Source organism: Sinohyriopsis cumingii, chromosome 3, assembly GCF_028554795.1.
Source record: "Sinohyriopsis cumingii isolate HCF-2022 chromosome 3, ASM2855479v2, whole genome shotgun sequence".
NCBI classification, from domain to species: domain Eukaryota; kingdom Metazoa; phylum Mollusca; class Bivalvia; order Unionida; family Unionidae; genus Sinohyriopsis; species Sinohyriopsis cumingii.
Window position 1 is genome coordinate 102,012,654 of NC_142963.1, and position 25,629 is coordinate 102,038,282.

Sequence of the window (25,629 nt, forward strand, 5' to 3'; positions counted from 1 at the left end):
GGAGAAGAATTGGTATACGAGTTTGGAAATTTCCAGAATGTTCTGGATGAAAATGGTCTAGCAGTTTTTGAGGACAGGTTGAAAATATTATCTGTTGATGGACAATGGATAGGCTTTTCTATTTTCCGTAATGACTGCCATATTTCAAGTCGGAAAAATTTCCAAGGTCTTCATACCAAGATGCTTTCTGTCAAGTAAGATTATGTTCTGTTCAGCAATTTTGGAGAAGCCATCTTTTAAAAGTTTTTTTAAAAACTGTTTAGTACTGACTTCCATTATCTGATGGCATACAATCTGAATGGCTTTTTTGTCAGAAAGCTCATGTTTAGTTGACTTAACCAGGTGGTTTTTAGAAGCTAAAATTAACAATTGTTGATTATGATTCCTGATGAACCTCTACAGTCATGAGAGCTAACAATTAACCATTAAAATATTCTTAGTTGCAGCTGATCTTTTGTGCAACTAAGCTTGTCTTTTTGAGATAATAATTTCACAAGAACATAAAAACTCCAAGAAATGACATTTGTATGTTAGACATAATAAACTCACATTAAATTTGCTTTGACGGTCTTCAAAAAAATCACTGCATGAAACCATTTGTTGCATAATTACACCTCCATTCATTTCTGTACAGAATTTTTTATCACAGCAGAGGCAAACAAATTTGTACAAATCAATGTTTATTCTTCTATGAAACCATTGAAAATTACAAAATAGAAGTATGCACTGTGTGGAAGGATCTGTGTGCATACTCTCAGGTTCAATCCTAATAATGTGTGTGTGTGTGTGTGTGATTTGGATTTTAACGTAGCTTTAACAAACTTTCAGTCATTATGCTACAATGCCTGCAGTGTGGCAGTATATAGAGATGTCTAGCACTGGGGCATCATGCCACATACAAGTAGGATCATGTCCCACACAGTCACATTATCCTGACCAGTCCTAACACTAACCTCTTAATGCTGAGCACCAAGTGAGGTAGCTGCTAATACCATTTGAATAAGTCTTTGGTATGACTCGGCCAGGGTTTGAACCTGAGACCTCTCGCATCTTAGGTGGATGCTCTAACCACTTAGGCCACTGGTGCTGTCCTCTATCTTAATAGCATGAACAAAAATTTCTCCTGGTTACAGGCTAGGATGAAATTAAAGCAATGTTGCACCTTGAGTGAGCCCAAAGGACATTCTCCCACCCCAAACTGCTACTGTCCCCATAAATTTAATAAATCCCCATGACCTGATCATTAGAGAAGTTATGATTTAACTAAATTATTCCCCTGGAAGCTCAGCCACGATGCAACAATGCTGAAGCATTGCTCACTGCATCTGAATTGTAATCGAGTTCAAGCAACTTAACCACATACAGTTTATGGCTCAGATAATAGCATAATCCAGTGTCGGGAGTGGAGGAAGAAGCCATCAATCCTGAATGAGCAATAACCCATTCGTATGCTGGAACTAAGCATTAAACCTGGGATTGGTATCAACTGGTACCCGACACTCTCTAAGTCTAAACTATAAAAGGATTACATACCTCCTGTGGGTTGCCCAGATAACTAATGGCTGTTTTCAGACTGCCCTGAGCTGCTAGAAGATTGGCATATTCGCTGAGTTTCTCTGACAGCAGGCCTGATCCGAACTCAGGTGTCCGTCCTCTTGAGAGTTCCACTGCTTTCCTCAGTACCATTACCTTCTCCACCAAATCCTAACAGGTGTCAATTTAATTAAAATTATTTATTACTACTATCACCATCAAACAGCAATATACTGAATAAGAAATCAGTCACATTTACAATTTCTTAATCCACACCGATATCAAGTGCTTTGTACTATTACTCGAAATGCATTTTTTCAAAGTTGATACAGATGATGTATACTAATCTTCATTTTAATAATGAAACAGCCTGTCTGAATCTAAATAATATCTAAACATGGTGGATAATTTTTATGGACTGAAAAAACCCCAAACCCAAACACTGTACAATATTACTTCATTGTAAGTCTGGTCTACTTGAGAACAAAATCAACTTGCAAATACATGTGTAGAGGTGAAACAATAGACCTATGCCATGTATTAATACATATCATGATACATAATGCGCAAAACTTAATGTTATATGTAACAACCAGAGCGGCCAGCCAAGATTAAAAGTAACTTGTATGGTAAATATTTTGAACTGATTATCCACCTAAATATTGATTTGTGTATCCTAACTACAAAATTATTGATGCATCGATACATCAGTGACTTGTTTCACCCCATGTACTGACTATTTATCCCTAATAAATACTGAAATGAAAGGTGTACAACAAAACACTTTTTGTCAAGATCTTGAAGATTCTCCTCTTGCAACAAGAATCGTCTATAGATGATATATGTACCTGCATAGATAAAGCCTTCTATTGAAAGTACCCTATGGTCCAGCTTTCTCTGTGTTGACAATACTTGTCCTATACTTTGTTTTCATGATAACAAATACAGATTGCAGAAACATGCAATTTTTTGCGAGGGATAAACCAATTTTACTGAAATAATATTTACCTGTCATTACTGCATTGCTTACCTTTCCAGGATGGAAATCACCCTCATCTGCGTAAGGAAAATTACATTGTTCCATTATATATAAAGTTCTAAAAGTTCAGAACAAGAAAGAACCTAGACCTAGTCTGTTCCTCATACCAAGAGCTAATGCACATTAACTGTACTCTTTTTAGGGGCACAGACTACCTGGGGAACATCAGAGTGGGGTGGGAGGAAGGAATCTGGCAATTGCGACAAGTATTACATAGTTAAAATTACATAATCAAAATTAGTCTTACTCCCCTGGTGAACTAGCCCTTCTGGATTCAAAGGAGTGCCCCACTCTGAATCAGATGCATCCATAGGAATGGGGGTTTTTGGGTACACATGGGGATTCAGCTTTCAGCACCTCCAAAACAGCCAGGATTCTGTCTATTCAATTCTGATGGACATGGACTAATCCCCCATTTGTGAGGAAATTCTTCCTACATACAAAATTCTGAGATGTAATTAGCTCTGATTTCTCAAGGTTTGCAGTGAATTCCAGCTAAGTTACTATGGACCAGAAACAGGAGAGATCTTGTCTCCAGGACTCTAAGATACCATTGTGAATCAACCAGCCATTGAAATACTCTAGGATAAGGATCCTAAATGACATTAGGTGGGTGGCAACCACTACCATTACTCTGGTAAAGGCTCTAGGTGTGGAGGATCAGTCAAATGTCAGCAGGTAAAATTGGAAAACCTCTAGGTCCAAGCAAAACTAGAGGTTCTTCATGTGAGGAAATAATTGGATGTGAAGGTATGCATAATGAAGGTCAATGGAGATCGCACAGTTGCTGGCCTCATAGCATTGCTGAAAGGTTTCCCCTGTAGAAACTTGTTTAAGACACAAAGGTCCTGCATTTTTGGATACCTGGAAAAAATTTGGAAGTAGAAGGCTGGAGACTTATTATTTAACACCTTCTCTACTATGTCCTTCTGTATAAGGGAATGCACCTCTTCCTTAACTGTACCCGATCTGACTGTTGGATAGTTGGGTGGTTGTTGACAGAGGACTATGTTCCCAGAACTGAAACAAGTTTCCTTCATTGGTTTTTGACAGGACCCATCAACTGTCCATTATGCTTCACCAGATCTCTGAAAAAGGGTTAGTCTAACACCCACATTGATGGGAGGGGAGTTGCATACATCTTCCCTGGGCTCTTCCAGCAACTCTGTCTAACAATCAACAGATTAATGCAAGGCTTAAATTTGAGTTGATTCCTGAACTGGCTCTGTATCCCTTTCAAGAAAATATGCTGAAGGCTTTGGGAGGGGTGATCAGGATAAACATGCTCCTGGCCATGACTGGATGATAGGGACAAGTGTAAATGGTCATTCTGGTCTTGAATTGTTGTGGAGGGAATGATACCTCCAAAGAAGGTCTATGCCTCTAAAGAAGCACCCCTAAGAAGATTCTTACTGTGTTCCAGTAAGATTTTAGAAGTGACCAGTGTAGCATCTTTGTGGAGGTGTAGCATCTCTGTGGAGGTGTAGCAGCTCTGTGGAAGTGTAGCATCTCTGTGGAGGTGTAGCAGCTCTGTGTAGGTGTAGCAGCTCTGTGGAAGTGTAGCATCTCTGTGGAGGTGTAGCATCTCTGTGGAGGTGTAGCATCTCTGTGGAGGTGTAGCAGCTCTGTGGAAGTGTAGCATCTCTGTGGAGGTGGAGCATCTCTGTGGAGGTGTAGCATCTCTGGAGGTGTAGCAGCTCTGTGGAAGTGTAGCAGCTCTGTGGAGGTGTAGCATCTCTGTGGAGGTGTAGCATCTCTGTGGAGGTGTAGCAGCTCTGTGGAGGTGGAGCATCTCTGTGGAGGTGTAGCATCTCTGTGGAGGTGGAGCATCTCTGTGGAGGTGTAGCATCTCTGTGGAGGTGTAGCATCTCTGTGGAGGTGTAGCAGCTCTGTGGAGGTGGAGCAGCTCTGTGGAGGTGTAGCATCTCTGTGGAGGTGTAGCATCTCTGTGGAGGTGTAGCAGCTCTGTGGAGGTGTAGCAGCTCTGTGGAAGTGTAGCATCTCTGTGGAGGTGGAGCAGGTCTGTGGAGGTGTAGGATCTCTGTGGAAGTGTAGCATCTCTGTGGAGGTGTAGCATCTCTGGAGGTGTAGCAGCTCTGTGGAAGTGTAGCATCTCTGTGGAGGTGTAGCAGCTCTGTGGAAGTGTAGCATCTCTGTGGAGGTGTAGCATCTCTGTGGAGGTGGAGCAGCTCTGTGGAGGTGTAGCATCTCTGTGGAAGTGTAGCATCTCTGTGGAGGTGTAGCATCTCTGGAGGTGTAGCAGCTCTGTGGAAGTGTAGCATCTCTGTGGAGGTGTAGCAGCTCTGTGGAAGTGTAGCATCTCTGTGGAGGTGGAGCAGCTCTGTGGAGGTGTAGCATCTCTGTGGAGGTGGAGCAGCTCTGTTGACAGCACAAATGACATGGATAGAGCATGCCAAGATGTTTTGGCAACTGCCTCCAGCAAAAGTGGCAAGAAAGAGATTCCTTGTTTACAGTACTGATGTAAGCTGCCAAGAAAAAGCTGGCATGCAAGGCTATGGTGAAAAGCAACCCAACCCTAAGTTCCAAAACCTTCAGCTGGATAGTGGGAATGACTGACCACTTGCAACACCACATCATACAAGGGAAATTGCTGAAAGGGCCAGGCAGAAGAGTGTATCCTACAGCTAGCTGCAGAGACCTGAGCTATCAGCATAGATGGGGAGTGGTTGATCACAGCTTGTACTGCCTAGCAAACTCCTGGCCCTTACAAAACCCTTGTAAGAGAAAGCTGCCTTATCATAGCTAAATGGAGGACCAAAAATAGATCTGGGAAGAAGATAGCCCCTGAAAGTCTTTCCAAGCTGGAGTGACTTTTATTGTCATCATTGCCTAAAGGCTTGGGACTCAAATCATTGAGAAAAAGATGGCACAATTCATTTACCACTTTATCAAAAGACCAGATCTATTTATCCTCTGCTGCTGAAGTCAATGGGTGGGAGAAGGCAGGAGACACATAAGAAAGGTGTTGTCTCAGCCTGTTCATTTTCATGAGCATGTGGGGTAACAAGACCTGCCCACCTCAACTCCTCTTTGTTTCCACACAAGCAGATGATGTTGGGCCATGACATAAAACATCAGCACTGCTACAAAGCTAAGTTTGTGGTGTCCATGGCAGCATAAATGTGAAGTACAAGAAACTTCCCAGAAGTGGATGCACCCATATCCTGTCTGGAATAAGAAAGATTATAGAAAAATGAGGGATGCTGAACCAGTCTGGCACATGTATGCAGACTGCCAGTTCCTAACAGGGTTCATCAGTAGCCTTGCAAAACTGTGGTCCTGACCTGATCCCTATCTCTTCACCAATGGAGCTAATGAGCCAGTGCTTGGCTATTGACCAGTCCATTGTGAATGACCTGGTTAAGGACCACTCCTGAGATCTTATGGAGACTGAAGCACTTCCTTTCTAAGGTCACTTGATCTGCATGTCAGCATCTTTGAGCTATGGGCATAGTAAAGGTGTTGTTTCTCACTCAGAGGGTTGGGGGCTATACGCTTTCCATGCTAGTATGTCCTCCCTTCAGGGCCCAAGGGCCTTTTATGACTCTGCAAAGAATGATCCCATATACTTTTGAAATCAAGAAGTGCTTTTCTCCACCTTCTTCAACATAAAAATCACTACTGATAAAAATGAACAACAGATGCCTACAAACTCACAACAGAGCTTATATGATTAAATATACACAGGACTATGTTGTGAACACTTGTACTATACAGGAACCTATATTAAATTGACAGAACATAACTCTGACATGAGAATGGGCAACATTTTCCACTAAGTATGAAGAAATAAAAATTGCCTATGCTAAAAAAGGGCTCCTGCTAAGCATGGGGAACAGACTGGGTCTATGTTCATTCTTGTTCTTGACTTCTAGCAACTTCCATACAATGAGAGGATGGAATTTTTCTTGTATGGAAAAAGGGAAAATTCTGTCCTGGAAAGATATACAATGCAATAGTGATGGGTACTGTAGTACTGATATTTAATTCAAAATATTGAAAGGCACCTCAATGCAACTTGCTTGACATGTGTAGCAAGTCAGGTTGAAAGACAGTTGGTAGTTATACCCATAAATGAGAATATTTATATACACACAGAGGAGTGTGTGTGATTTGGATTTTTAACATAGCTTTAACAATTTTTCAGTCATATTGCTACGTCTGCAGTTTGGCAGTTTATAGTGATGCCTAGCACTGGGGCATCATGTCGCAGACATGTGACATCATGTCCCACCCAGTCACATTATACTGAAACCAGGCAGACCAGTCCTAACTCTAACCTCTTAGTGCTAAGCACCTTGCGAGGCAACTGTTAGTACCATTTTTGTAAGTCTTTGGTATGACTCGGTCAGAGAATAAACCCACAACATTACGCATCCAAGGCAGATGCTCTAACCCACCGGAGTGGTCTACACACAGAGGAAGAATTGTGCCAACTTTCAGAGAGTTCTGCTATGGAAGCAAAATTGTTTACAGAAAGCTGGATTATGACAGGCAAAAGATGGACACAGTGATAGCTATATTCCCTAAAACATACCAGTGATAAGTAAATAGCAATATATCTGCTATATGGCAGTTCTATGTTTATAATGGGTAGCAATGTTAACACTTTAAGTTATATGTTGTTCCTTCCCCCTGAAAATAAAGTGAAAGTTACCTACTCCAGCATATTTTTCCTGGTAGTGCTTTAACTACTACATTCCACATTACAAAAAAAATCATTCTTACAGATAACACATGACACCTGCTATGAAGCAATGCCAGCTACATACATTTTTAACAAGCAACCAAAAGCAGTACTCTACCTGCAAAGCAAGTGGGGAGTTGGTGTGATCTGTAGTTGATAACCAATTCTGAACAAGTTTTTCTAGGTTCCCCGAGCAAATATAACAAAGACTAGCATATGCTGAGAGATCCCCATCCCTTTCTGTCTCCAGCCGAGCTGCCAAGGTATCTAAAACAAATGAGGAGATTATTATTATTATTATTATTATTACAACTACTACTACTAGTGTTAGTAGTAAAAAGAACTGTTATACAAGTGAACTGACAATTTTTTCCCATGTGGTCTTCCAGTCCATAACTACTTTTAAATAAATGCCTGATGAAAATTTCCAACAGCCAGACTCCCTACAAAAATCGTGAAGTTCCCTATTTCTGGATCCCTTGACCAACTTTATTAAACTAATATGAAAGCTAAGATCTTGACTAAACCCAGAAAAACCAATATCAAGATTTGACTGCAATGTCCAAATTTGACAAGTATTCTGTAATTTCAAAATATAAGGATTATTTCATTAAGTCATGTGCTTAAAATCGTACTTACTGAGAGGTCTGTATTTCATCCAGAGTGTGACTTGTAAAATACATAGCACTTTTAAACTGTTGTCTTAAGATTAAAAGAAAACTATAAGAAATAAAACAAAATTATATGAAGTCAAAATTAAAATGGCAACTTTTTTTGTTCATTTTGATAAATATCATTGTTTGTCTTAGTTTTCTATCAAATAAATGGACGTGATGGAGAGGCAACTTGATTCACATCTCTATGAGCTGACCTATGCTACTATAACCTTATGATTGGCAAACTGTTCATTTAGAAATATTTCGATTGTGGGTTACAAAGATGAAGCCAATTTTCTAAACAGTTGGTATATCTAAATTTCATGACTTTCCTAAAATATGTTAATAGTATCAAAGAAACTTGTGACTGGCAACCAAAGTTTGGGGGGACATTCAGGGGCCATAACTCCTCTAAACGATGATGTGCTATGCAGGAAATCCAATTCCTTTAAAGTCTTGTAAGTATACAGATGCATGATAAATCTGGTTAAATCCAACATTTCTTTGTAAAGTTATGCTGTGGAAACCAAAATAAGAGGATGGCCAATCAGACGCCATAATTCTTCTAAATGATACTGTGAGACTCTGGACGTTGGACATTAACCTTCTTCAAGATCTCATTAACTCCAGCTATCCTTGCTACTGTAATGATGCAGAACTAAACTCAGAATTACCTCGGGGTAATAAATCTTTAAATGATAACCCGTCATACTGAAAAGTAAAGTCATTCAAGGTCTCAACAATGTACAGCTGCATCCTACATTTTATTGAAAAACAACTTTGTAAAGTCATGCTGCAAAAAACTAAATTCAAGAGGACAGGCATTGGGAATTGAAATGATAAAGTGTGTCATAGTATTTCCAGCAATCTTTTGTGAAAAAGTAGGGATAAAGAAGTGTTGCTTTTAAATAGCTACATTTTATAAAGAAAAAAAAGCATGAAACTTAAGTAATTACTGAAAATATACTATCTTTTATTTGACTTACTGTGGGATCACTCACTTTCATGGGGTACTAATTTCTGTGAATTTTTTTACTGCCCTGAACCTTGAATTTAAAGACCCAGTGGAAATTAGCTACACAGGCTGAAGCTCCTTAATCCCCATTTTCTATTTTCTTACTCCGTTTTATTCCTAGAGATGAACAAGCTTTCTGAGACAACCATCACTTCTTTAATTGCATATAAATACAATTTAGCTTTTAAAAGTGTTTTTTTTTATCCTTTGAAAAAGAACTATAAATGTATTTGTACATTTTTTCCAAAGCACACATATCTATATGGTAACCATTAACTGTAATTTTCACTAATTGCCTTAAATTAATATACGAGGTAAGTATGGATAGAAAAAAATGAGAAAAGGCATAACATATTCAAACACTAAGGTATTACTGAAAATGAAAGAAGAAAAAAAAAAATGCAATTATACAAAAGTTAAATTTAACACTTATTCTGATGAATCCTTCATTCAAATGTAACTTTTCCTGAAAAATTTAAATCCTCATTAAAGCACATTTCATCTTATCCATGTAATTTTAATCCAAATGAATAACAAGACTTTAATATATTAGAACTATTAATTGAGGCACAGTAACTCCTGAAACACTATGTATATAATGAATTACAGCTCACAATTCATGGATTTTGCAGAATTTAAAAAGTCCAGCTTTTTCAAATTCATGGATAATTGCAAAATTCCTTTGAAGACAAACCCTTCTTACCAAATGTTAAAAAAAGAAAGAAAACAAAATCCACAAGTCAAATCTTTAAAATACAAGGTAAAAACTGTTCTGATTAAACTGAAATCTTTTAAAATTCTATATCTTCTCATCTGGAACATCATTGTTAGTTGCATCTTACAGCAATCTGGTTACAACTACAGCTTGCCTCTGACAAGTCATGCTGCAGAAACCAAAATCATGAGAGTTGACTCTTTAAAACGTTCGTATGGAACACTGGAAATTGGCACCAAATAATGACAAAATCCAAGAATCCTTACAAAGCTATGCTGTGAAACCAAAATCAGGAGAACAGGCAATCAGGGGCCATAACTCTTGAAAATAATGCCATATAATGCTAAAAAGAACTCATTCAATGTTTCATCAATATAAAGCTTCATTCCAAATTTGTTTGGTCTCCATCAAACTTTGGTCAAGTTAATCTGCTGAAACCAAAATCTGGAGGACAGACAATCAAGGTCCATCACTTGCATACATGATGTTGTGGAACACTGGAAATGGAACACTTTCAATGCAAGCTTCATGTCAAACTAAGTCGCAATCCAACAACCTTTGGTATACTTAAGCTGTAGAACCAAAAGTTATTAGGTATGGCAATCTGGGTCCATAACTCATCTAAATGATGATGCAGAACACTGAAATTAAAATTCTTTCAAGGCCTTATCGATATAAGACAGTCTTAAATTTGGTTAAAAGGCAACAAATCCCTGTAAAGTTATCTTGTGTAAACCAAACTGCTGATGGACAGACATACCGATGGACAATGTGATAACATGGCTCTGTAGACTTTGTCAAATGAGGCTTTAATTATAAGACGAGAAAGAGAAAGAGAAAGATTTCACTGACCACAAAGAGCTGCAAACTCCTCAGCAGAAGCATATGTGAGTACCACAGTCAAAGCTTCCTTCCAGTTTTCCAGCTCACACGTACAAACAATATGAGACCAGTCATGGGTTACAATGGCTGATATCAGCTGTAAAGAAATACATTAGTCTTGAGAAAAATAAAAATTAAAGTTATGTTACATATTAAGAATATGAAAAGGATAAACATAAAATGAGTTTCTGCAAAAATGGAAATTGTACAGGTGACTTGATTTCGATAAGGAATGTAGACTGTTTTTGTTCAAAGATCTATATGTTAAAATTTAATAATTTTATGATTAAATTCTTTCATCATACTTTCTTATCTATTTGATTATGTTGATTCTATCGTTCAATCATCGATTTTTTGTGTTATTTAGCCAATAACTTCTAATCACTTTTTCTTTCTGTGCTGAAGTTAAGGTTAATTTAGATACAATATACAATTTTACCTGATTTATCTGTAAACTTACTGTTTTCTAATTCTGCTAAGTCTATATTTAAACTGAGTGATTATTATTAACTGTTATGTATCAGGAAGTTTGCCATTATTTCTCTACCTTTCATTTTATTCAAAAACGACCTGGGCAAGTAATGTATTGATCAGGGCAAATATGTTCTATAAGAAATTGGGCAAGTTATCTAACAAGAATATTGTAAAGAGCAAATTATATGCCCACCCAGTGTTGAAGAGGAAATTATATGCCCACCCAGTGTTTAATAGTTCTATATGCTGATAAATGAAATGTTTGCATGCAAACCATATCTCTTCTTTCAAAGTGACCATGACCATTCCCCTTTCGATCCCAAAATCTATAGTCTCCTAAGTTGCCCCAAGTGCAATCTAGTCACAACATCTGGGTCAGGCCTGTGTTGCATAGAAGTAACACTACTGTGTATAAACCATTTTTCTTCTTTTTGTCCATGACCTTGACCTTCAATATTTTGTTACCCTAAAATCAATAACTTTCTTCCTTACCCCAAGTGCAAGTCATCCATAAAGATCGGTTGAGGTATGTCTTGCATAATCAATGTTACTGTGCACATATATTTAATGTCCTTTGACCTTTTCACTCCCAAATCAATAGTTTTCTTTCTAGCACTAAGTGCAAGCCATCCATAAAAAATGGTAACAATAATTCAGGGGTAAAATCTATTAACCATAGTTCAGGGGTGCACAACATGTGATCAGCATGCAGCCTGCCAACACACTCTGTGCTCTCTGCAGCCCATATTTTTAACACATGTGGACTTATGCTGCTATTGTAGATGCAAAACATTTGTAGTGCTTGCTAGTTCCAATCAAGGACAATTCTGGCCCATGTAAATATTTAGTTGTGCACCTCTACTGTAGATGTTAAAAGAACTTAATTTATTGTGCAGACACCATTTCTTCAACTTTCTGTTAGAATGGCCTTGAGCTCTGACCTTTTGAGCCCTGAATCAACAAGGTTCTTCCTTACTCAAGTGTAAGCTTTCCACAAGTATGGTAACTGAAGATGATGGAAAACTCTAGTTATTGTGTAGAAAAGGTTTTCCTTCTTTCAGTCACAGTGAGATGACAAACCATCCAAAAAGTTTGGTATCTGCAAACAGTAGAGTTATTGTGAGGAAACCAAATTGGTAACGGCCAGACAAATGAATGTATGGACATCATAGCCTAATACACTCGGCCTAGTGGCGGGCATAAACAAGATTAACAACGAGACCTGATCAAGAAAATGCTTAAGTTCCTATCTTGTGAAAGTGAAAATACACTAAGCTGCAACATGATTACTTTGAATCTGCTATACTGCATACACATCAAGTCTATGAACACGACAATTACCTAACCTTTGGAATAGAATGCACCAATCATGCATACTGTCATAATGATTCTTTTAAAGTGAGACATAAATTTTAAATTATGACATTTAAGGAGTCAAGTATCTTTTTCTTACTGTCATACACAAAAAAGTGAATTTCATTTCAAGACAAGATCATCTACTTAAGAATTTTTTAAATTATTAAATGTGAATATAAAGGAGATGAAGAACTCTTAAAAAAAGTACAAACCCTTCCTAAGTTGCTATGGTTTTTCATAAAGTAGCGCTTTTGAGTCCTGCTCAGTAATTCTGGGCCTCCAGCAATTGCCAAGAGAATTGCTTCTGCCATTTTATTCTCACTCAGACACATGTCTACTGCAGCCTCAAAGTTTCCTGTCAGCAATGCCTGACCCATCAGACCATCTGCATCTAAAGCATGGATATTCAAATAATGTGATAATTCATTCATAAATAGGTGCATGCGATATATTCAACTCTTTCATGAATCATGGGTTTAAGATTTAATTTGTATGGAATTGATAGAACATAAAAAATAATAGTCACAATAAAAGCATTTTTGTTGGATATCATTAAACACAAATACAGGAAATCTATACACTACAATTAGCAATTCTGGTATACAGCAACTAAGTCAGTCTAAACATTAACTAAGAGTGTTCAAATTTAAATATCTGTGTTGAATTTGCCTTAGTTTTGAAGTGTTTTTGTATGAGAAAATACATAAAACCTCTCTTAGAAATACCATGAATACATTTTACAACAATGACTGCAATCCCACCTGACAGGTAAATAATGTCAAACTTTATCCTGGATATGAATATCATTGGTAATTATCCCATAGTTATGGTTCTCACCATTTAACCATTCAAAGATGCAACTGTTGTAAATTATTGCTGCAAATTACTTTGTAGAGGCGCCTAAAAACAGGAAAAATAAAAAAATTTATACAAACGGACTTACCATCATCTGAAGGGATGACTAGTGGAGATTTTGTTTTCTGTGGTTTGGTTTGAGAACCTATCTCATCAAAAGCTGAGGACCCATCAGAAAAAATGATCTCATCCCGACTTGCTGGAGTCTGACATAGACAATAAAATCATTCATCAAATTATGCAGCTAAAATAAAAGATCACCCTGGAAAAATATCATTAGGGTGCTCTAATATTTTGCAAGAAAGCACTGCAATTGTTTGTTATTTTTCATTCTGGAATAGCACCAAAGAGAACACAAAAAAATAAACTGATGCTGCCAACATTTCAAGTTATTCCTATGCTCATCTATGCACAGCAGGATCCGACAAATCCTGTGCCCTGAGCTTGGAGACTACCATAATGAAGTACAACATTGTAACTTTTACAACAGCTGTCAGATGACAATGTAGCTCACCTAATATCAACATCACTATTTGATGACGATCAAACTGTTAGTATTTCTAGGGAATTTATAGCCTTCTAGGCAATTACCTTAAAAAAATTTCATAATAAAGGTTAAACATCATAAAACCCTGTGGACGGCAGATTGCTTTTGGAACACAAGTAGGAATTTGTATTGGAATGTCATCAAATACAACCCATCACTAGAAGCATGAAAATAGTATCTGTAATTAATGACCTAAGCCTTAACAGCCAATCAATTTGAAGGTTTTCTTAAACAAAATATAAATCTGCCAAAACATGTTTCTGTGAAACATTGTGTCCCACCTGTATTAGTATATCCTTCATATCTGACTTTCATAAACTTCATGAACACAAAACTACAACACTCTTGATCATAATGCACAAGTAAGCAATGACAGGAACCCTGTGCAATCAGAATACAAACTGTAGACCTATAGCAATATTATCCTAAATTTTCAGCTGAATACAGCAACTGATGCTGAAGAAATATTCAACAAACAATTTGTAACATAGTTTAAAAGGAAGAAACATGCTTAAGCAGGAGAGAGGGACAATGCAGGAACCCTTAGCATATCCACATGTAATCTTTAGACCTACTGTACTATATTATAATGTAGAGACAACTGAATGCAGCAACAAATGTATAAGATAAGTGACTTAAACTTTAAAACTGTTCACAAGAATTAACAATCTCCTTATTCAGCAGACAAGAAAAGCAAGGCAAGAACTTTGATCATACCAGTGTAACTTTAGATCCATTGTAATACAATCATAACATTTCAGATGAATGTACCTCTGATGTTGCATATGAAAGAATTTTAAAACTTTTAACAGAAAACTTTAATTGTTCACCATAAAACGTAAGCAGGTGGGGCTGGTAAGACAACAATTCCTGGCGTTCCACAGTTTAAACTTAAGATCTAAAGTAATATTATCAAAGACTTTCACTTCAATGTGGCAAATGATGCTGAAGACCTTCAAAAACTTTAACGTTGTTGACAATATAGCTGTTGCAGCCACAAAAATTAACCATTATATCTTAATACACTTATCAGGTGAGACAAAAATCTTTGTAAACTGTATTCCCAAAATAATCAAGCTGACATCACACTGATCAAGTGTAATGGGTCAGAAAGAAAGAGAAAATCTATATTTTTAACAAACATCTTGAAATATTTATAGGACATTTTCCTTTACCATGTTAATACGGATCTATTTCATTGTGTGGGACCCAAAAATGTGATATTTTAACAAGTGACAAAGCCAAGAGTTAAAATATATCGCTTTTGGTACCACACAATGAAATATATCCAGTATTAATGTGGGATAAACAAAATTCTTTTTATTATATACCAGACTTGTCTCAGAATCAAAGTTTAAAACATTAAACTCATTTTCAACATTCTAAACCCCCACCCCATTTCATAAATTCGCTGCACTTTCATAGGCTAATCAAACACAAATATGTAATCTAAGAGAGCAGTAGGATTGGGTTGACTTAATATGTCACAGTAAATTGCATTTTTGTCCTTCTGTAAACTATTCGATTCCAACTGAAAACAATGCAAGTCCATCTGATCCTTCAATGCGTCACAACTGGTTTATCATTGTTGTCAAGGAATTACGGGAAAATAACTTCAGAGAGATGAAAACATGTGTCCGGTCAAATTTCTTTTTATCAAAGATTAATTTCCATTCTGTAATGTAAGATAGTTTCTATTATTTGTTCTAGGTCACAAAGTACTCATTATTTGTTTCTGCAGGTGTAACTTTTGTAAACATGCAAAATCAAGCATTGCCTGGCATGATGGGAAATTGGGAAATCTATATTCATAAGTGAAAATATAAGGATATATTTTTCACATTTGAAAATATAAAAATTAAACAATGAAAATTATTTCACCAATAGGTCTCTATATTACACACTAAGTATAAGTATGTATGTATGTATGTATGTATGTGTGTATATATATATATATATATATATATATATATATATATATATATATATATATATATATATATATATATATATAGTGTGTTTCAAATCAATGTCAGCTGTGAACTGGAGGGGGTGCTTAAATCAGTATAACTAGCACTGTGACAGTGGGATGTAACATGATAAAATGGCTTTTGTTAAATATCTGAAATATTTCTGCCTTGAAATGTGAAAAATAATCAAACAAAACTTAAATTCATTCATTCAAAACTTTGTTTCATAGCCATTATCTTTTAAATAAAGTATATTAGTAGGTTTTAATTTGAGTGACAACTGCAGATTGATGCAGATTCAGGCTGTTTTCAAAAGGAGTATTTTTGTTTTTGGGGCTCTAAGTTTAGACTCCTAATTTTATATAACAAGTAAAATAGTAAATTAAACCAGATGTATCATACAGCTTATGTTTGGATCTTTTTTTTAAGATTCCAATGGCAAGTGCAATCATACTTGTTTTTTACCTCTGAAACCTGTCAATGTTAAAATCTTTCTCTCAAATAAGCACATACAAACATATAATGAGATGTGCATATATTGCAACACTAATATATATTAATGATGATCCTTGCTAATGACATCTATTAGAAACTGACCCAAAGAATGTGTCCATTCTATCTGCTGTTTCAAAATTATTGATGCATATTATTTCATTTTGAAAACTTAATTTGGAAAAGGCCTTGTCTTAGACTCTTATCAATGCAAATATTGGCTTGATAATCCAGGAATTAAGCATGAATATAAACACTATGTGCTTATTCTAGAAAACAAAAATGGTTTCACTTTGTCATCCAAATACATTACCCATTATGCCTGGAGAATTTCTGATAAGGTATATCACATTACAGAATACAGAAGTTTGCTTGTACAATGATAAATGAAAAAAAAATGCAATAAAATATAATTAACTTCTGAAACATAAATAAAATGTATCTTTCATAAAAAAAAACCTTGCTGACCTTGGATCCTACACTAGGAGATGCTTGATCATTACTGTCAAATCCATTATGTGATAGATCCTGCAAAAACAAAAAACTCAAATATTCTAAAAGCAAGTAAATACAACAAGTGTTGACAGATGACAAAAAAGCAAGCATGCACATATGAACAAGGGTCATAACTCTGTAAAGAAAACCGCAGTGGAAGAGATGAACATGTAATCCCACATATCTGAAAAGATATATTTATGAAGGCCATCATGTGCCACTGATAAACAAACAATGTCTGCAACTTCTAGGTTTTATAAAACTGTTTCAAATTTCTACTAAATATCTGTCTATGCTATGATTTGTCTAATGAGCAGATGATGTTTGTTTACTTGTGGTATGCTACTGCTCCCATAACTACTCAGTCCTGCATAAAAAATTGATTCTTCCTTAACTCCAGGACCAACATGGTGGATTATACTCACACGGACCACTCTTTTTCAGCATATATTTAATGAGTGGTGTAGCTCTCTAGATTGATACAAATTATGTTGTAATCATTTGTGTGCAAAATTATTGTGTTGAAATCATTTGTGTGCAAAATTATTATGTTGAAATCATTTGTGTGCAAAATTAGTTTCATGATTTCATCTACATTTTGTGACACTCATAGGAAAATTCAGTGAGCTACAGATGTGGACATCATTTATAATGCCAAACTAAATGAATTATTATTGTTTTAATTCTCACAGCTGCATATACAATGTAAAAGAAATATTAATGAATGAATTGATATAGCAAATATAGTACATGGACTTAAGACAGAGTATATTAATTTTTATTACTATAACTGATGAATGAGATCCAGGATCCCAAAACCTGGTGATGCATGTTTTTTGATGTCAGCTATCTGCATATGACAAAACATATTAGGAATGCATGATTGCTGATTATGAAAAGTGCTGCAAGAACTAGAACTGGTGATTAAGAGTTGTTCAATTTAAATATACATGGTACACAGGGGAAGGCAGCTTTTTAAAAAATATATGCCAGCGTACTCTCATGTCAGAGAGTTCATATTAAAATGATAATAAAATTCTAAACTGCATCTATGAGTGAATACCACACATTAAAAGTACCATCCCAGGGTCCAGGTATGTTTTACTAAATCAGCCCCAAGTGAATTACATGAATTACAATTTATTTTCAAGGGTATAAATTTTCATGGATTTGCCAGACACAAAAAAAATAGTTCTGCTGGTACTTCAAATCATGGGATGGGGAAGGGGCCCTACTGTTTATTCACAAAGACTACTTTTCTTTAATTCATGGAAGCAAACGTGAAATACTTTAAATTGCTACCCCAGGAAATTAGTGAATTCACAGTGGTGTACTATGCTACCTTGTATTCTCATTAGATTAAATACAAATTTTAAGATGAAGATTATCTTCAAAACTATGCCAAGTTGCATCATTGGTGTTAAGTAATGTTCACTAGTGCAACAGAGCAAGATGATTTTAAATCTCCTTTCTTCAATCTTTCTTTTTTTTATACAAGGATGAATAGATGGAATAGGGTATGACAGCACCATGAAATGTGTGGTTTAATGAAATAACTTGTGTACTAAATACTTAGTTACTTTATTACTTAACAGAAGAATAACTTATAAGAGATGATGTGATTTTATAGCAAACATAAAAATATGGAGAAAAAAAAATCATACTCCTGTTCCAAGTTTTGACATTTTCTCAGCCAGCACATCAGCATTAACTGCTGCATTTCTTGACAAGGATAGTCCTTCATCTCCTGAATATTCTGCCACCTATTAAAGTAAAAGATACCAATACATGGACTCTTTCACATCTACAAAACAGACACGAATATACGAAGCAAAGAAAAATACATAACAATTATTCATCAATGACAACTATGCAGACAAAAAAGCAGACTAATTACATACCTACATTTATATGATTGGGAATATCGGTAGAAATTGTATACAGTATTAATGTAAACTATTAATGGCAGCATGACCAGACTCCAAACCATTCATATTGCAAATTTAATGTTTATTCAAGGCTTACTAATCACTGCACATCTAAATACCAACTCAGGGCTGTTCCATTTAAACATACATTGTAACCACGGAAGGTGGGTTTTTAAAAATAAATTTCAGGGTATTTTGACTGCACCAAGTTCATGATAAAATGAAGAGAAACTTCCAAATTGCATCGATGAGTGAGCACCCCACATTAAAAGTGTCTTCCCTGGGTCCCATGTATGTTTTACTGGAACAGCTCTTATGTGACTCAGAGAGCAGTAGCATCTGAAAAAATGACTTAAACACAAGCTTTATCCTAGAGAAACTAAGCTTGATGCAAAGGTAAACACAAATCACTAACCCATAAAATACTGTTCATTGACCTAGACTTCACTGAAGACTGTAGTACTCCCTATAACACAATTACATACCATGTTAAGCAACTCCAGTGGAAACAGTGTTATTGAAAATATGCTAAATGCAAAGGTAAATCAGAATTACTGGACTGTCAAAGGTTGTTTAAGTGACCTTATTTTCACTGGAAGGTGCTGTACTCCATAAAACACACAGAAATACCAACTTGTATGCCTAAATACATTCCCTCAGTGTTGATGCCATAATGCTGGATAGCAGATAGATAGACAAAGATGCATCATCACCTCCACCCACCCCAAACCATCCTAAACTGCAAATGAAATATTCTGAAAATAAAATCTGGCAAAGATTTAAAATGCTCTGCAATTTTCTTCCAGTTGGTTGCTTTCATGAACCATTAAAATATACTTTTTCTGAAGTTCATAAATTCTTCCCTAAAAAGGCTAGTGCAACAATACATCATCAAGAACTATCCATTCTTATGGCTTGCAAGTAAAAACTCATTATGTCTAATTATTTTTGTAATTGTTGTATCCATACAGCAAGTTTATATTTGGTTATACTGACCTTCTTTGCCAATTCTGTTTTGTCGTAACCCAGGAGCTGAATATATCTTTCTCTTGGCTCTTTCTCAAAATTTACCTGCAAAAACACCCAAAAAAAGGTGTAGTAATAGTTAACGAAAAGAAAAGAAAGAAACGATGGTCCAATCAGAATGAAAAGTGGATAGAAAACTAGCTAAATGTGCCAAGAGCAAAACACCATGGAAGACACACATACCACTATCTGAGTAAAGGTTAATCTATTTAAATGCAACAAAACTCTTGTTTTCATATGTGCCCTGAAAGAATATATGAAGTGAATGGAAATACATGTCAACATTTTATTCGAGTCCAATGAGTAGTTTTTACAATATGGACAATTAATTTCAAACCTCTGCCTAAAGAGCATTGGCCAAGAGTTGCTGTGATCAGTAGAGTTGTGATGTTAATAGAGTTATTCACATCTATTGCCAATACATTGGTATACCAATCACTGTTTCAATATATTTTATTTTGGAACTGTTGAAAAAAGAAATAACAGAACAAAAAATATTAATTTGTATAATAAATAATAAAAATTCATTAACATGTGGAGTAACGTAAGAAACCTGGCTGTCAAATATGTGCACCCTACTGCAGTAAACTGCCTTTTTCATTACAGGAAAATAACAGTCACTGATTTGTTATGCTGATTCAAAATGATATAAACATATTGCATGATTGGACATTGTTACCACAAATTTTGTTTCTGGAGAATTCACACACAATCACATTAACATTAGGAATCAACAACTGCTACCTCCTGAATCCAGCCCTTTTGGAATTGATACAAAAATTAGTCTTTCCCATCCATATACCACATGAACTACTGAAATAGTATACATGGGAGGAAACTCTTCCAAAATACATTACAGTAACCTCCCCTGACCACTGATTGGTACCTTCCTACATGCCAGATGTTTCTCAGCTTGAGTAATAATACATCAACAAGGATGTTCATATCTGAAGGTAGGTGTGCTAGGGTATTTATTGTTATATGATTTGGCAAGCATTTTCAGAGAAACACAATTTACAATAAAAATGTATTTCTCCATTGAATATATTACCAAATAACATTAACATTATGATAATTGGTAAGACGAGGAGGAAATGCATCAGCATCCTACCTCTACCTGGTAAACCGTCAGAGGATGTTGCAATATGGTTCTTGATGATACAAGAACACCATTCCCCTAATGATGGATTACACAACCAAGCAATAACTACCAGCAACAAAATATTTTTTGAGGATGTTGCCCAGATAATTCTGTCAGGGATAACTGGCATGAATGGGTCCCCGACTGGAGATGCCCCAGTGAATGAAATCCAGATCCAAAGGCAGACCCCTGAACTGGTATATAATGTCCCTGACAGCAAATTTCAGTAATTACTTGGAATACACATAAAAGGGAATATGAAAACATGCATCTTGGTTGTCTAAACTGCATGTGAACAGTTCACCCTGGATAGCACTAAGTACTGAAATCAGAATCTCCATCCTGAGAGAAGGTGCCCATGCAAGTTTTGAGTAGAATCCATGTCCTTTAGCTGCTGTGAACAATTTCTACCACCCATTTCCAGAGGAGAGTCCACTGATAAATGATGAAGTCTTCCTCCCAATGGACTTTTGGAAAAGAGCAGCATAAGTATGTCATATTTTCTGTTGGACAGAAATAGATGCTGAAAGAAATTTGGCCAAATCAGTACATCAGTTGGGTTTTTCCTATTTCTCTAGTCTTGTTTGGAAAAGGAAGGTGTAGTGTAGTGCTGGGTCTTTTGGGAGTCTTTCATAACCCTCAATACCAATATGATTAAGCAGTTACCTGTAGAGAATATTCTTCCAGACTTTATGAGTGAATCTTGTTTATGTAAGATTCGAGATTTAAAAAGTTGTGATGTAGCCAGTACTGAGTAAGTAAGCATAACGAAATTATACGGGATGATCCAAATAGCATTCTATAAAATGGTGGTACAAAGTCTGGAAATCTTTTCAGTGCTGGTATGGATAGGAGAGAGTCATGACAATGTAGGTGAAGTTGATGCTAGTGTGAAGGGCCCAAGGTTGCAAAGAATACCAAGATTTCTTCTTCAAGTAATCACAAATCACAAAGTCTGCTACTGAGAAGGCATCAGCAGCAATGCTGATACCATCCACTTTCTGGTTCTCTCAGTGGCCAAGAACAACTGTTTGATCCAAATCATTGCCATTTGTTGTTTGATGAAACTGCAGATATTTCATGTTTTATCTGACTGACACCCCATAAAAGTAATGCAGGTGGGTAATTATTGTCTGACAGCTTGAACTTCTTTCAGGCCCCATATCTAATCACTGACCATTGCTATATGTAATTAAAGAGGACAAATCAAAGGACAATCAAAATAAGTGTCATGCTAGGCCTTCAGTGAAGTGCGCATAAAGAAATTAAATAAATGCTAGGAAAAAATCACAGAAATGATCTCAATTCTAAGATTAAATGATCATTTACTTGAAACAAGTTGCAATATGATCCAGTAATGAGATGGAATGCAAGAATAGAAATAACTGCACTGCTTATGTGTCCATTAAATGTACAAATGATATGCAAAGCACTTGTCCATAAGAAGGCCTGAGCACAATTCAGTGAATGCATAGCGTATACTTCCTATGTGTTGAGAAAATTTTATATATATATATATATATATAAAAGAAATGTATCATCACTTACCCGTATAAAGTTCCATATGTTTTCCTGCATTGAGTCTGTGCAGTTGGCTGCTTTCATTGCACAGAATTCTGTGTGCTGTCCATTCACTAAAGCTTGCTCTAATTGAATTGATCGTGATAAAAACTCAGTCTCTGTTACAACCTGACTAATATGAACTGTCCTAGAAACTGACTGATGAGGATTCTGTGGTTTCACATTTTCAATGGATACCAACTTGCCACCAAACTGAAAGAGAAAAATAAAAAATCAAACCTGAGAACCTCCAAGTTTATGTCAAAAAATTCATTTCTCCAATCCCATTGCTCCTCCCATAAATCAGAGACAGTGATGCAAATGTCTACCATCACCAGATAGGAATCTGCAAGTTAAAACAGTTGGAATCTATACATTAAAATAACAAAACTTTACATTTGTATCCAAATTTAGAAGTAAAAAGCATTGAACCTTGCTGATCCAGTGAAATATGGTTTAAACATGCTTCCTACAGTCTTCCATCATGTGCCATGCTCAAGTCCATAAGCTGTGTGTGTGTGTGTGTGATTTTGATTTTGAACGTAGCTATGACAATGTTTCAGCAATATCATCAAGAAAATAATACAATCATGATATTTGTTTGGTACTGATGCTCTGCATATACTGTATTGAATTTGAGTAGTATTTTGTTCCACTGAGGTGAAATCTTTATTTCCCCTTTTATTTCATGATAATTTTTGAACTTATGCAGGAAACTCCAACCACTAAGATGACATAGTTGGTCAATATTGATTTGCATTTGTGTTACAATTGCTAAGGGACACTTTCATAATGAATTATAATCCAAAATTACAAGAATTTCAGTGATCTTAAAAAATATATGTGACAATTAAGAAACTAAAGCATGAAAATTACGACCCTGGAATAATTAAAATGAAAAATATTTTTTTTGGTCACCTAAAAGACTTTTTTTTTCTGGAACATACAAAACAATTTATCTGATTAGAGATACTGTCAGGTGGTCTTAAACACAAACATTTAAACCTTTTGAATAGAATGAAGAGTTCAGTTTATAAGGAAGCATTCATATTATTCCAGCAAAACATGGTGTCAAAATGAAATGAAAAGAAATTCAGAAGACTTTGTAGACATCACAGGCATATCCATGGTTCAGTGTTTCCCTTTACGCACATTTGTGCGTCAGGGACGCATGCTGGAGAAAATTGAAGCACACATTTTGTTGCCGTACGTTTTTTTGACACAAAGGATTTTCATAATGTGATCAGGATTTATTTAATACCCAATGAATTGGACGATGGACGGCACTGTATATACTTCGAGCATATGCAGTGACTGGTTCCCTGCTTTGTTTATTCCTTGCCTTGCTCTCCTCTATTTGTATAGCAGAGTGCAACGCAGGGAACATTCGAAACAATGAACCAGACTAGCATAGGCAATGTTATGACGGAGTAGCTTATCCTAATCTCGCGAGTTTTCACGCGATTTCCACTGAGCTCAGCAAGCTGTCATCTAGATGTTTAATCTCAATGCATGTTGCACTAGAAAGTGATCTCCAGATTAAAACGGTGTGCACTAAAAATCATTAGCAAAGAAAGTGAAAGAAGCAGAACACAAAAGAGTAATTGTGGATCTAACTTTAATGAAAAATGGAGAAGATAATGCCCTTGACTGGAATACGGCATCCATACATTAGGATTACCGGTGTGACTTATGATCGCATGATTGCGAAGACTGCAAAAGTGGATAATCCTTTCTTGACAGGGTTTTAGAATTTTAAAAAATCTGCCCTCGTTTGCCACAAGATATCTGGGGAACACATTATAACCCAAGACATTCTTTCACAACAAAGAAATCAGTAAACTTGCAGAGACAAATGCGTTATATGGATTACAAAATCATAGGGTCATTGCAGATTTTGTTGGTTTTTAACTTTGCTGCAATAAAAGCTAGATCTTAAAGTTCAAGTGTAACTTATTAGAAAGAAGATAAATCATTATCCTCCATGATATTTGGATAATTATGTTCTAGGACAAAGTCAAATGAAACCGATGATAGTACACATTTTATGAAAGGCAGTAATTTGACTGCCATTTTGTTAAAATGATTTATTTGGCTTTTTGTATTGGCTTGTATGTACTGTATTGTGCTATAATATTGATTCATATTGATTATAATGAGACTGTTAAAAGTACGACTTTAAAAGAAAAATGAACTAATAAAATTATTCTTTGAATGGACAATGCATTTGTTTGTTAATTGTGCATGTTGGTTTATTTGTACATTTAGAGAGAGAGAGAGAGTATGTTGTGCAAGCTGTAATATCCTATTTCAAGCTGAAAAAGTACGAGTCATATGAAAATTTGTCAGTACATTTTTGATTCCCACATTTTTTATTTGACCCCCAGTTCTGACACCAAGGTTTTTTTTTTTACCCTCAATTTTACACCCCTGGGGGATACACTGATGGTTGTATCATCATGCAGAAAGTGCATATACTGCATCAACAAATCTGTATCAAGCATTTACAGGACTGAGATTTATATATCAGTGACTCAGGTATGACTTAACAATCTAGAATTGTGTTACGATGCAGTAGTTTGTAAAGAATATTCAAACAAACATTGCAAACTAATATTTAATATGACATTAAAGTTAAACATGAAAAGTGAGAATTTTATTTTTAAAGGAAATCAGTAACGAGGAGAAACTTACCCCAAAATTAGCAGCTGATGGTTTCTTCAACCATTTTGGAGGCTTTTGAAGTGGAACAATATTCTGACATTCTGACAACTGGTTTGCTGCTGTCTGGGAAAAAGGATCAGATGCCTTGAAGGAATCAACAACCTAAAATGATAAGTTACAATAAATATTATGAAACACCATTATTACATCATAAAAACCATGATTATGTGATCAATATATAATGTTAATGTGCTATTAGAATTTGACCAAATAGAGATTGATAAATTGAAAACTCAAAATTTGTGTCAGCAAATATGTGTTATCTGTGTCTTCATATACAATTCTTAGAATTTTTTTTGTTTTGACATTTCTGGATTATCAAGGCAAGTTTTAGTGTTTTTTTACACTTTGGTTCCCAATTTTGATTTTTGGATCCAGGACACAACACAGATTTCTGGATTAATGGAGCAAAATCAACTTTAGGAATTCTGTTCCCATTGAACTATACTATGTCCGGATACTGAGGTTTCCAGTTCAATGGAGTCCAGACAAACAAGGCTCCTCTGTCTATAT

The 25,629-nt window shown here is 35.7% G+C and overlaps 1 protein-coding gene across 3 annotated transcripts in view; it reads right to left on the bottom strand.

Annotated features, from left to right (window-relative positions):
- Nucleotides 1-25,629, bottom strand: part of LOC149803411 (protein transport protein Sec31A-like) — a 78,103-nt gene that overhangs the window by 32,156 nt on the left and 20,318 nt on the right. For all 3 annotated transcript variants that reach the window (XM_089953111.1, XM_089953112.1, XM_089953110.1), the window contains exons 10-19: nt 25,087-25,218; nt 22,381-22,605; nt 19,662-19,736; nt 18,402-18,500; nt 16,711-16,770; nt 13,322-13,439; nt 12,591-12,769; nt 10,519-10,645; nt 7,399-7,547; nt 1,534-1,704 (exon numbers count right to left, since the gene is read on the bottom strand). In XM_089953111.1, coding sequence (XP_089809237.1) covers nt 1,534-1,704; nt 7,399-7,547; nt 10,519-10,645; nt 12,591-12,769; nt 13,322-13,439; nt 16,711-16,770; nt 18,402-18,500; nt 19,662-19,736; nt 22,381-22,605; nt 25,087-25,218 — 1,335 coding nt within the window. The remainder of the gene's footprint in view (nt 1-1,533; nt 1,705-7,398; nt 7,548-10,518; nt 10,646-12,590; nt 12,770-13,321; nt 13,440-16,710; nt 16,771-18,401; nt 18,501-19,661; nt 19,737-22,380; nt 22,606-25,086; nt 25,219-25,629) is intronic.